Source organism: Hyla sarda, chromosome 2 (genome assembly GCF_029499605.1).
Source record: "Hyla sarda isolate aHylSar1 chromosome 2, aHylSar1.hap1, whole genome shotgun sequence".
In the NCBI taxonomy this organism is placed as follows: Eukaryota; Metazoa; Chordata; class Amphibia; order Anura; family Hylidae; genus Hyla; species Hyla sarda.
The window spans coordinates 83,512,227-83,526,220 of record NC_079190.1 but is presented as its reverse complement, the minus strand read 5'-3'; the positions used below and the strand labels follow the sequence as shown (position 1 = coordinate 83,526,220).

Below are 13,994 nucleotides of genomic sequence, written 5' to 3'. Positions count from 1 at the left end.
TGGCGGGATCCCTGCGATCTAACATCTTTTGGATAGGGGATAAGATGTTTTCAGCGGAGTACCCCTTTAACATCCACCATTAACTCAGATAAAAATGTTTTATTTCCATAAAGATGCTTTGACTGCGCTTTTTAACACATTTGGGGTAATAGTATTCTGACATATACCAGCCAGTTCTATACCAAAGCCGTCCCGTTTGACAATTGACGTATATGGCCATGTTAGATGTGTTCATTGGAAGTTCTTCCTAGCGTATGTGCTGAAAGTTCACTGCAGATGTATTGTGAGCCTGGAAATGCGTAAGAGACCATTCCCAAACCGGGACGGGACATGACAGAGAAATTCTGCGGGGAATCCGCCACTGTGGTTATACCCAACCTGAATAAATGAGAAAACTAGTAGTCACTCTAGTCTTGTATAGTATATGCACTGTACATACATCATCTTTCCTCATTTTTCCTTTTAAAGGGGTACTCCGCTGCTTAGCATTTGGAACAAACTGTTTCGAACGCTGGAGCCGGGAGCTCGTGACGTCATAGCCCTGCCGCTCATGGCGTCACACCCCAACCCCCTCAATGCAAGTCTATGGGAGGGGGCGTGACGGCTGTCACGCCCCCTCCCATAGACTTGCATTGAGGGGGTGGGGCGTGACTTCATGAGGGAGCGGAGTACCCCTTTAACCTTGTCGTGGTTTTCTGTACACATGGGAGCTTTCATCTTCTTCAGGGGTTCCAGCGTTTTTCACAGCAGCGCCATTCTTGCCATTTAAAAATACTAATACCTGTAGACCCAATAAGAAATAAATGAGTCCGAATTTGGTGAGTTTCTTGGAAAACTGATGTGGTTTATAGCGGTTATAGTTTTCATATGAACATAGGCTATGACGTTGGTGTAGACAGAACTAGAGATGAGCGAACTTACAGTAAATTCGATTCGTCACGAACTTCTCGGCTCGGCAGTTGATGACTTATCCTGCATAAATTAGTTCAGCCTTCAGGTGCTCAGGTGGGCTGGAAAAGGTGGATACATTCCTAGGAAAGAGTCTCCTAGGACTGTATCCACCTTTTCCAGCCCACCGGAGCACCGGAAAGCTGAACTAATTTATGCAGGAAAAGTCATCAACTGCCGAGCCGAGAAGTTCGTGACGAATCGAATTTACTGTAAGTTCGCTCATCTCTAGACAGAACCCACATGTCTGACCACTACAGGATAGCTTGTAATGCGTTCACACATAAAAATAATGTAAACTGTCTACTCTCTGGTATAGGGGACCGCTATATTCTCAGCTGGACATGCCACCATACTTCTATGGTGATGGCTTGTCTGTGACAGGGACATAGGATGGGACATGTTGAAATCCTCCATATTTGCCACAGGGGAGAGTTAGATGATCTTTATAAACACTGGATTGTTGGACATGCTGAACTTGGCAGGTTTGACTGAAATGTATGTAATATGTACTGTACCCTTAAACGGATACTCCTGTGGAAAACTTTTTAATTTTATTTATTTATTTTTTTATCAGCTGGCTCCGGAAAGTTAAAGGGGTATTCCAGGCCAAAACTTTTTTTTTTTTTTAACGGTATATGTCAACTGGCTCCGGAAAGTTAAACAGATTTGTAAATTACTTTGATTAAAAAATCTTAATCCTTGCAATAGTTATTAGCTTCTGAAGTTGAGTTGTTTATTTCTGTCTAACTGCTTTCTGATGACTCACATCCCAGGAGCTGTGCAGTTCCTATGGGGATATTCTCCCATCATGCACAGCTCCCGGGACGTGACATCATCATTGAGCAGTTAGACAGAAAACTTCAGAAGCTAATAACTATTGAAAGGATTAAGATTTTTTAACATAAGTAATTTACTCTGTTTAACTTTACGGAGCCAGTTGATATATGAAAAAAAAAAGTTTTTGCCTGGAATACCCCTTTAACCCCTTCAGGACCAGAGCGTTTTTTGCACATCTGACCACTGTCACTTTAAACATTAATAACTCTGGAATGGTTTTAGTTATCATTCTGATTCCGAGATTGTTTTTTCGTGACATATTCTACTTTAACATTGTGGTAACTTGCATCCTTTCCTTGTGAAAAATCCTAAAATTTGATGAAAAATTTGAAAATTTTGCATTTTTCTAACTTTGAAGCTCTCTGCTTGTAAGGAAAATGTATATTACAAATAAAAAATTTTTTTATTCACATATACAATATGTCTACTTTATGTTTGCATCATAAAATTGACATGTTTTTACTTTTGGAAGACACCAGAGGGCTTCAAAGTTCAGCAGCAATTTTCCAATTTTTCACAAAATTTTCAAACTCACTATTTTTCAGGGACCAGTTCAGGTTTGAAGTGGATTTGAAGGGTCTTCATATTAGAAATACCCCACAAAAGACCCCATTATAAAAACTGCACCCCCCAAAGTATTCAAAATGACATTCAGTCATCATTTTAACCCTTTAGGTGTTTCACAGGAATAGAAGCAAAGTGAAGGAGAAAATTCACAATCTTCATTTTTTACACTCGCATGTTCATGTAGACCCAATTTTTGAATTTTTACAAGGGGTAAAAGGAGAAAATGTATACTTATATTTGTAGCCCGATTTCTCTCGAGTAAGTACATACCTCATATGTCTATGTAAAGTGTTCGGCGGGCGCAGTAGAGGGCTCAGAAGGGAAAGAGCGATAAGGGGATTTTGGAGAGTACGTTTTTCTGAAATGGTTTTGGGGGGGCATGTTGCATTTAGGAAGCCCCTATGGTGCCAGAACAGCAAAAAACCCTCACATGGCATACCATTTTGGAAACTAGACCCCTTGAGGAACATAACAAGGAATAAAGTGAGCCTTAATACCCCACAGGGGTTTCACGACTTTTGCATATGTAAAAAAAAATATATATTTTTTTCACTAAAATGTGTGTTTCCCCCCAAATTTCACATATTTCCAAGGGTTAATAGCAGGAAATACCCCCCAATATTTGTAACCCCTTCTCTTCTGAGTATGGAGGTACCCCATAAGTTGACCTGAAGTGCACTATGGGCGAACTACAATGCTCAGAAGAGAAGGAGTCATATTTGGCTTTTTGAGAGCAAATTTTATCGCATTTAGGAAGCCCCTATGGTGCCAGAACAGCAAAAAAAAAACACATGGCATACCATTTTGGAAATGAGACCCCTTGAGGAACGTAACAAGGGGTACAGTGAGCATTTGCCCCCCACTGGTGTCTGACAGATCTTTGGAACAGTGGGCTGTACAAGTTTTCATTTTCACGGACCACTGTTCCAAAGATCCGTCAGACACCTGTGGGGGGTAAATTCTCACTGCACCCCTCATTACATTCCGTGAGGGGTGTCGTTTCCGAAATGGGGTCACATGTGGGGTTTTGTTTTTTTTGCGTTTGTCAAAACCGCTGTAACAATCAGCCACCCCTGTGCAAATCACCTCAAATGTACATGGTGCGCTCTCCCTTCTGGGCCTTGTTGTGCGCCCCCAGAGCACTTTGCGCTCACATATGGGGTATCTCTGTAGTCGGGAGAAATTGCGTTACAAATTTTGGGGGGCTTTTTTCCCTTTTACCTCTTGTGAAAATGTAAAGTTTAGGGCAACATCAGCATGTTAGTGTAAAAAATTTAATTTTTTTACACTAACATTCTGGTGTAGACCCCAACATTTCCTTGGGGTCTACACCAGTACGGCGATACCCCATATGTCGCCCTAAACTGTTGCCTTGAAATACGACAGGGCTCCAAAGTGAGAGCGCCGTGCGCATTTGAGGCCTAAATTAGGGATTTGCATAGGGGTGGACATAGGGGTATTCTACGCCAGTGATTCCCAAACAGGGTGCCTCCAGCTGTTGCAAAACTCCCAGCATGCGTGGACAGTCAACGGCTGTCCGGCAATACTGGGAGTTGTTGTTTTTCAACAGCTGGAGGCTCTGCTTTGGAAACAGTGGTGTACCGGACGTTCTTATTGGGGGAGGTGGGCTCTGTAGGGGTATGTGTATATGTAGTGTTTTTAACTTTTTATTTTATTTTGTGTTAGTGTAGTGTAGTGTTTTTAGGGTACAGTCACATGGGCGGGGGATTACAGCGAGTTTCCCGGCGCAAAATTTGCTGCATCTCAAGATGCGAGAAACCCACTGTAAAAGCCTCGCCCATGTGAATGTACCCTGTACATTCACGGGGGGGGGGGGGGGGGGGGGGGGGGGTGCACCAGCTGTTGCAAAACCACAACTCCCAGCATGCATGGTCTGTTAGTGCATGCTGGGAGTTATAGTTTTGCAACAGCTGGAGGCACACAGGTTAGGAAACACTATGTTAGAAACAGACAATGTTTCCCAACCAGTGCGTCTCCAGTTGTTGCAAAACTACAACTCCACATGCCCAGACAGCTGAAGGGCATGCTGGGAGTTGTAGTTCGGCAACATCTGAAGGGCCAGATGTTGCTGAACTAAAACTCCCAGCATGCCTGGACAGTCAGTGCATACTGGGAGTTGTGGTTTTGCAACAGCTGGAAGAGCACAGATTGGAGACCATTATACAATGGTCTCCAAACTGGGACTCTCCAGATGTTGCAAAACTACAACTCCCAGCATGCCCAGACAGCCAAAGGCTGTCTAGGCATGCTGGGAGTTGTAGCTTTCAGACTCCTAGAAGCAGCAGTGAAGATCTTCACTGCTGCTTCTGAGGACCATACACTCACCTGCCGGTCCCGTCGCTGCTCCTCCACGTGGCCGGTCCTGCCGCTGCTCCTCGGTCCCGCCAGGTAAGGCCGCCGGTCCCCTGATGTTCCCCCCCTATGCTGCAGGTCCCCGCGAGCCCCCGCAGCCATCGTCCCCCGTTCTGCCCGACTTCCAGGGGCGGGCAGTGCGGGGGATCTCAACTTTCACCCCAGATCACTGTGATTGGTCCACAGGGACCAATCACAGTGATCGCTGACCAGGACCATCAATGGATGGTCCTGGGGGTGAAGCAGAAGTTGTCCCCTGCTGGAAACAGCGGGACTTCTGCCAGTTAACCCGTGCGATGCTGCGCATCGCCGGGTTAACTGAATGTCATTTATAAACGCCGGGATGCGCGAACGCACTGCACAACCCGGCGTTTATATATGACATTCTGCGGGAAGGGGTTAAACAGATTTGTAAATTACTTTAAAAAAAATATAAAAAATCCTAATCGTTCCAGTACTTATCAGCTGCTGTATACTACAGAAGTTGTTGTTGTTTTCTGTCTAACGACAGTGTTTTAGGTAAGGTCACAAAACCGGATACGGGTCAAAAATGAGCCGACCGGAGTTACCGTTTGACTCCGGTCGGCTCATTAAAGTAAATGGATTTTAGCGCTGATCTGGCTGGGGTATGGGACAGCGTGGTTTGCCCCTCCCCCAGCCGGATCCGGCACCCGTAACGTAAAAACGAGGTGTGAATGCATATGCATAATATACAGGGGTGTGGAAATTTATCCCCTTAAGGACGCAGCCCTTTTTCACAATTCTGACCACCGTCGCTTTACGAATTAATAACGCGAAAACGCTTTTACCGAATATTCTGATTCTGAGATAGTTTTTTCGTGACATATTCTACTTTATTTTGGTGGTAAATTTTCGGCGTTACTTGCATCCTTTTTTGGTGAAGTATCCCCAAATTTCATGAAAATTTAGAAAATGTTGCATTTTTCTAACTTTGAAGCTCTCTACTTGTAAGGAAAATGGATATTCCCAATAAATTTTATTTTTATTCACAAATACAATATGTCTACTTTATGTTGGCATCATAAAATGGACATATTTTTGCTTTTTGAAAAAAATTAGAGGGCTTCAAAGTAGAGCAGCAATTTTCAAAAATGTCATGAAAATTGCTTAATCTGAAGGGACAGATGTTACAGAACTAGAACTCCCAGCATGCCTGGGCAGTCCAGGCATGCTGAGAGTTGTAGTTTGGCAACATCTGGAGGGCTACCGTTTGGGCACCACTGTAACAGGGGTCTCCAAACTAAGAACCCTCCAGATGTTGCAAAACTAAAACTCCCAGCATGCCCAGACAGCCTTTGGCTGTCTGGGCATTCTGGGAGTTGCAGTTTGGCCTTCCTAGTGGTTGCCACAGTAGAGATCACTTTACTTTCACTTTCAATCCCCTCCCCACCGTAGTTTCCCTACCTGAGCCAGGATCCAGCAGTCTCCAGAAGATCTGGGGGTCCCCAGGCATCTTCTCCTCCAGGTACCGGCCTCCATCCTCTGTCCATGTTCCCCTCGACATACAGGGGTGGGCAGAATGGGGGGTTGCCATGGCCAGTTCTGACCAATGGCAGGGGATAGGAGGAGATCGCAGCACTGCGACCTCACTCCTAGCCCTCAGGATGATCTGGACTGTCCCTGACCGCTCCGATCATTGCTATTTTCCGGGTGATCGGGTTACCAGAGAACCGATCAGCCCAGAATAGCAGAAAATCACATGTCTGAATTGACATGCAATTTTCTGCAATCGCTGACATGGGGGGGGGGGGGGGTCTCAGGACCCTCCTGGGCAATGTGCCGGGATGCCTGCTGAATGATTTCAGCAGGCATTCCGTTCCTGTCCCCAACCGGCTAGCGGCTGGGACGGAATTCCCATGGGCGTATGCATATGCCCCACGTCCTTAAGGACTCGGCATGCAGGGCGTATGCATAAGCCCGGCGTCCTGAACAGGTTAAAAAAAAATTAAATAAAAATACACTACACTACTGTCCCTCATGACAATCCACTTGTCCTGGTACATCAAATAATTTCAACCTAAATAGTCTGTAAATAAGGTCTATTATTTTTTTTTTTCTTGGATATGATGCAATTCTGGAGTTTGGTAACTTTATACGTTTACGCCGTACCTCGTGCGGGATAAATAATGAAATATTTTAATAGTTCCAACCATTATGCACGTGGTGATACTGAATATGTTTTTAAATATTTTTTGTATAGGAAAAGGGGGATGAGCTACCTCTACAGTGGATTGCTCGCTCAAGATTGCTCTGCGGGACCGCGATCCACCCCACTAGAACACCAGGGGCCATTTTAAAGGGGTACTCCGCTGCTCAGCGTTTGGAACAAACTGTTCTGAATGCTGGAGTCGGCACCGGGAGATTGACATCATAGCCCCGCCCCCTCATGACATCACGCCCCCACCCCCTCAATGCAAGTCTATGGGAGGGGGCGTGACAGCCGTCACACCCCCTCCCATAGACTTGCATTGAGGGGGCGGGGCTATGACGTCACGAGCGTCCGGCTCCAGCGTTTGATCGGAACAGTTTGTTTCAAATGCTGAGCAGCGGAGTACCCCTTTAATGTCCCTTTAGACACCACTGTCAGCTCTGATAATGGGGATCTAAAGGGTTAATAGCAGCCAGTGGTGATCTAAAGGGTTAATGGCAGTCAGTGGTGATCTAAAGGGTGTGTAAATTGTAGGGAGTGTACTATATGACCACAGAAAGGTCCTGGGAGTAAAATGTCATAAATGGATAAACACTTTTCAGGTTCAATTGAAAAGCCAATGTTTAAAAAATGTCTGAAAAAATGTTGTTTCTAGTACATGGTGGACTTAATTAAAAATGTAACAGACATAATGGCCCTTATTTACGAACAGCATTCCAACTCTTTTTGTCAAGTTGTGCGCCTAAATTCTGTGTAAATTCTGAAGGTGCGACAGAAAAAAAAACGGCAGAATCAGAAACACGGAGTGAAATTTTTTTTTTTTTAAACTACAAAATGGGCGTGGTTGTCGGGAAAAGAGGCGTGTTTCTTTAAATTTCATCCAAAATCACTCGTCTTCTCAGAATTTCACATGATTTTCAGAGTAGTTTTCAGAAAAGCATGTACGCTTTTAAAGCATGTATAAAGTTTCCGAAAGCGGAGTAAATTAGTAAATACCATGAAAAAAAAAAGGTCAGAACGGCAACAAACGCAACAAAACCTCCACTCCACTCTTAGTGTTTCCTCATATATTATTGTAGACATCTGGCGGCAGTGTTTTAGTCAAAGAAAAAAAAGAAAAAATAATTAAAACATGAAAAATGTGTAGAGAGGACGTTCAGGTTGACTTATACTGAATGTCACAAAACTCCAAGCTTTATAAGGAGAACGTTAAAGAAATATCCCGGACATGTGATGCGGACCTGCCAGGAGCGGTCACAGGACAAGAAGGATTAACTTTCCCAATTGTCCTTTGTTATTTTTTGGATTTCTTGGCAACAGTGAGCGTCTGTAACACTTTCCTGCCCAGAGCGAAGGCTGCGGTGAGGTTTGTATTGGAGATGGGGGCCAGACCCACTCTAGGGGTTTTCAGTTATGCATCAATAAAGAAGGTTTATTGTGCTGTAAAAATGGAGGAGCTGCTGATAATAACAAATCTCATTGTAACCTTCACATTACGAAGGATAACTTCAAACTGGTTTCTTTGGGGCACCTGCACCATATTGTTTTTTCAATTTTTGTCTGTTCTCGTCCATTCTATAGAGCTGGAACCGTGTACATACTTAGCTGCCGATCCTCACTAATTCTTATTGAGGGTGACTCTATTCTAGAGACTGTATCTTTGGGGGGAACTGTAATGAGACTGTCTGACTTCAAAGGATAAAATCAAGAAAGGGACACAATCTGTAGTGGTAGAAAGTGTGAATCTAATTGTATTTAAAGGGGATAATCCACCCTTAGACATCGTATCCCCTATCCTTAGCTAGGGGATAAGATGTTTGATTGCAGGGGTCTGGCCGCTGGGACCCTAACCCCCCCTCCTCCCAATGGACCTCTACCCCCACAATCGGCTAGTTATCAACGGTGTATAGGGGAGAACTTTAAACCCTTTGGAAAACCCCTTTGGGCAAAGCTATATTACACATACCAAGGGGTATTCCAGGAAAAAACTATTATTTTTATATATATATATATATATATATATATATATATATATATATATATTCATTCAACTGGCTCCAGAAAGTTAAACAGATTTTGTATATTACTTCTATTAAAAAATCTTAATCCTTTTCAGTACATATAAGCTGCTGAAGTTGAGTTGATCTTTTCTGTCTAAGTACTGAAAGGATTAAGATTTTTTAATAAAAGTAATTTACAAATCTGTTTAACTTTCTGGAGCCAGTTGATATATAAAAAAAAAAAGCTTTTTCCTGGAATACCCCTTTAACTACCACAACCTCCCTTGTTTTTGTATTATTAGGTGATTGTTGTGCTGTACAGCAGAGGTTCTGGTTTCTAGGTGGTCCAATGGATCATAGTAATATATTTCTTGGTTCTGCCTACAGGCCTAAAATGAAAAGGCAACTACTTATTTATTTATTTATTTTGTGCATTTGTGCATGTGAGCGTGACATGCAAAACTGAGAGCAGCAAAATAACATCTCCACTTATATTTTAGGAAACATTCACACTTTTTTTAGATTTGTTACAGAAAATGTTGTAACTTTCCCATTCACCTGAACAGGGATTGCAATAGCCAATAAAACCCCTAATTTCTAAAAAATAAATAAAAAAAAAACATCCTGCTTCTATGCTTTACTTTTAGGTAAGCAAAAGCTGAAAAAAGTTTTAAGTGGAGTAGCCATGTTATCACTGGGAATGGAGGGTAAGACCAGTGAAAGCCCAGGGACAAAAGTGGCGCGGTTCTCATGAAAAAACTGTTCTAACCACGAACAACCCCTATAAAGACTTATCTCCTGGTAGTGTTTAGTTCTCCATAACAGAACAGTTATCTTTCGTCTATGGTCCTTGTACCTGGTATGTTATTCTGTAATGCTAAAATCTGTTCTATCAGTTGATGGTTAAAGGGGTACTCCACTGGCCAGCGTTCGGAAGTAAATGCTCCGAACGCTGTTTTCGCGCTGCGGAGGGTTGGTCATGCTCTCGTGATGTCATGGCCACGCCCCCTCAATGCAAGTCAATGGGAGGGGGCGTGACCATGACATCATGCGGGGAGTCGCAAACACCCTCCAGTGCGAAAACAGCGTTCTGAGCATTTACTTCCGAACGCTGGCCAGTGGAGTACCCCTTTAAATGGTAACATTACACAGGGTAATGATTTCTTTTTGTTTTGTAGATTCTTCCCTTGTCTGGACCAGCTTCTTCACATCAGCACAAGCCCAAGCAGGTTCCTTACAGTTCTCCATCTTCTGGAGCATTTCTTGTCATTTTGTTTTGAGGAAATGGCCGGGAGAGGAGCAGCGAGGCCGAACGGTCAGTCTCAGGCCAGTAAGATCTGTCAGTTTAAGTTGGTGTTGCTGGGTGAATCGGCGGTCGGCAAGTCAAGTCTGGTGTTACGTTTTGTCAAAGGACAGTTTCATGAATTTCAGGAGAGCACAATTGGAGGTAGGTGGCTTCATGCACAGTAAAGGATGCAGAGGTTTTTTTTCTCAATCCAACACAACATTAATTATGTAAATTAGGAATGTACCGATACTGTTATAGGCGCCGATACCAGACATTTATGGAAGTATTTGTGCAAGTGTCCCAGATACCAATCCCAATACCCACAAGACAAAAAAGATTAATAAAAATCCCTTTCACCTCTCCTCTGTTCCTGCGCAGAGTTATCATTTGCTCTGTTTTTTGGAGTGATGCAGGACCTTCTGCGAGCTGACATTTCATAATTTTACTGCGTGGCAGGTCCTGCACCATTCTAGATAACAGAATGAAGAAGGTCCTGCAATAGTAACAAAGCAGGATGCAGAGTCCTTAGTACAGATACCAAGGGAAGATGAGTGGGATTTATATATTTTTTCTTATGTAGGGAAACTACTGGGGGCATCTAGCTAATAGGAGACTCCCTACTTACCTGGTTCAGGTGGCTTCAGCCTTATAGAGGGGATTTCCTACTTGCTTATTCTCTGGTGGCTTCTACCTCAAAGAGAAGAGGCTCCCTATCTACATGCCTGCTCAGGGCTTCTACCTAATGGGGGAATCCCTACCTTCCTACAGAGGGCTTCTACATAATAGTGGGAATTCCCTTACCTACCAACTGGAGACTTTTACCTAATAGGGAGAATTTCCTACCTGACTTGTGGGGCATATCCTAATTATGAGTATCAGTGAGGGCCTCTTGTTCAAGGCCTTCTAGAGCCACCTCTGCTGTCATATTACAGCAAAAAATTTTAAAAACTGATATCGAGACAATCCTAATATAAATTATCATCTTTCTTCCTTTTCCCATTTTTCCTAAACCCAGTTTCTTATATATTTTGTGTTTCCTTTTGTAGCTGCATTTCTTACACAGTCTGTCTGTCTGGATGACACAACGGTAAAATTTGAGATCTGGGATACAGCAGGGCAGGAGCGATATCATAGCCTGGCACCCATGTATTATCGGGGAGCACAAGCTGCAATTGTGGTGTATGACATCACCAACCAGGTAAAGAACTTGAGGAATGGCAGAATGAATTGTCACATTCTGGCTTTGCTTACACGTAGTATCTCTTAATTAGGGCTCTTTTTGGTTATAATTTTCTGGATCTTCAATTTAAATTTATTTAATAGATGCAATTTTGATGATTTTGGGAGGGGGGGGGGTGGGATCACGGGATCATGTCCCGGGACCACCTCGCTCCTAAACCCCTGCCATTGGTCGTTAGGACTAGCGACCAATGGCAGGAGGGGGGCGGGAGGTTAGAGGTGAAATCCTGGATGTCGGGGCAGAGCGGGGGGAAGATGGCGGATGGTCACGGGACCAGCGATCATGTCCCGGGACCGGCGATCGTGTCGGGACCCACGGCGGTATCCGGACAGACAGCGCGGGACCGGCGGAGGCAGCGGCGGACACAGCAGTGAAGATCAGCGGTAAGTGATCTTCACTGCTGCGTTCCAGGAGTTGCCAAACTACAACTCCCAGCAAGCCCAGACAGCCAAAGGCTTTCTGACCATGCTGGGAGTTGTAGTTTTGCAACATATGGAGGCCCACAGTTTGGAGACCACTGTGCAGTGGTGTCCAAACTGTGCTCTTACAGATGTTGCAAAACTACAACTCCCAGCATGCCCAGACAGTCCAGGCATGCTGGGAGTTGTAGTTCTGTAACATCTGGAGGGCTACAGCTTGGACACCACTGCACAGTGGTCACCAAATTGTGACCCTCCAGATATTGCAAAACTAACTCCCAACATGTCTTTCGGCGGTCTGGGCATGCAGGGAGTTGTAGTTTTTCAACAGCTGGAGGCACCCTTTTTGGGAAACACTGATTTAAGTAACAAACTCAGTGTTTTGCAACCAGTGTGCCTCCAGCTGTTGCATAACTACAACCCCCAGCATGCACGGACAGCCAAAGGGCATGCTGGGAGTGTTAGTAGTATGCCTCCAGCTGTTGCATAACTAAAAGTCCCAGCATGCCCTCAGTTGTCACTGCATGCTGAGAGTTGTAGTTATTGCAACGGCTGAAGGCACACTGGTTGTGAAGTTTACCTAACACAGTGTTTGTGCCTCTAGCTGTTCAAACTACAACTCCCAGCATGCACTGATAGACCGTACATGCAGGGAGTTGTAGTTTTGCAACAGCTGGAGGGACACTGGTTGCGAAAAAACTGAGTTAAGTAACAAACTCTGTTTTGCAACCAGTGTGCCTCCAGTTGTTGAATAACTTCAAACCCCAGCATGCACGGACAGCCAATGGGCATGCTGGTAGTGGTAGTTTTGCAACAGCTGGAGGTTTGCGCCCCCCCCCCCCCCCCCCCCATGTGACACGGCTGGGGTCTACAGCAAGCTTCTTGCTACAAGTTTGAGATGCAGCAAGTTTTCCGTCGCAGCTCAAACTCCCAGCGGGAAGCTCGCTGTAGACCCCGGCCGTGTGAGTGTATCCTAAAAACACCACACTATACTACATTACACAAAATAAAAAGTAAAACGCTACATACACATGCCCCTCCCCCCACCCCCCAAATAAATAAAAAATTCTCGTATGACACTGTTTTCAAAATGGAGCCTCCAGCTGTTGCAAGACAACTCCCAGTATTGCCGGACAGCGATTGACTTTCCAGGCATGCTGGAAGTTTTGCAACAGCTGGAGGCACCCTGTTTGGGAAACACTGCCATAGGCTATTTTTGGTATCGGAGGCAAGTGTAATTCTTGCATCCGGTTCAGTCCTTATGCAAATCCCTTATTTAGTCCTCAAATGCGCATGGCGCTCTCTCACTTCAGAGCCCTGTCGTATTTCAAGGCAACAGTTTAGGGCCACATATGGGGTATTTTCGCACTCAGGAGAAATTGCCTAACACATTTTTGGGGGGCTTTTCTCCTATTACCCCTTGTAAAAATGAAAAATTTGGGGGAAAACCAGCATTTTAGTGAAAAAAAAATAATTTACACATCCGACTTTAACGAAAAGTTGTCAAAAACCTTTGGGGTGTTAAGGCTCACTGGACCCCTTGTTACATGCCTTGAGGGGTGTAGTTTCCATAATGGTATGCCATGTGGGTATTTTTTCCTGTTCTGGCACCATAGGGGCTTCCTAAATGTGACATGCCCCCCAAAACCATTTCAGAAAAATTCACTCTCCAAAATCCCATTGTCGCTCCTTCCCTTCTGAGCCCTCTACTGCGCCGATCGAACACTTTACATACACATATGAGGTATTTCCTTACCCAAGAGAAATTGGGTTACAAATTTTGGGGGGGATTTCTCTCCTTTTACCCCTTTATAAAAATACAAAAACTGGGTCTACAAGAACATGCCAGTGTAAAAAATGCAGATTTTGAATTTTCTCCCTCACTTACCTACTATTCCTGTGAAAAACCTAAAGGGTTAACACACTTACTGAATGTCATTTTGAATACTTTGGGGGGTGCAGTTTTTATAATGGGGTCATTTATGGGGTATTTCTAATAAGAAGGCCCTTCAAATCCACTTCAAACCTGAACTGGTCCCTGAAAAATTCAGATTTAGAAAATGTTGTGAAAAATTAGAAAATTGCTGCTGCACTTTGAAGCCCTCTGATGTCTCCCAAAAGTAAAAACTCATCAATTTTATGATGCAAA

General features: G+C 44.1%; 1 protein-coding gene across 2 annotated transcripts in view; it reads left to right on the top strand.

The window, feature by feature from the left end:
- The window catches only part of RAB5B (RAB5B, member RAS oncogene family), a 46,292-nt gene that overhangs the window by 13,278 nt on the left and 19,020 nt on the right, over positions 1 to 13,994 (top strand). For both annotated transcript variants that reach the window (XM_056562342.1, XM_056562343.1), the window contains exons 2-3: positions 10,077 to 10,345; positions 11,233 to 11,384. In XM_056562342.1, the coding sequence (XP_056418317.1) occupies positions 10,183 to 10,345; positions 11,233 to 11,384 (315 nt within the window). In that variant the 5' untranslated portion in view covers positions 10,077 to 10,182. The remainder of the gene's footprint in view (positions 1 to 10,076; positions 10,346 to 11,232; positions 11,385 to 13,994) is intronic.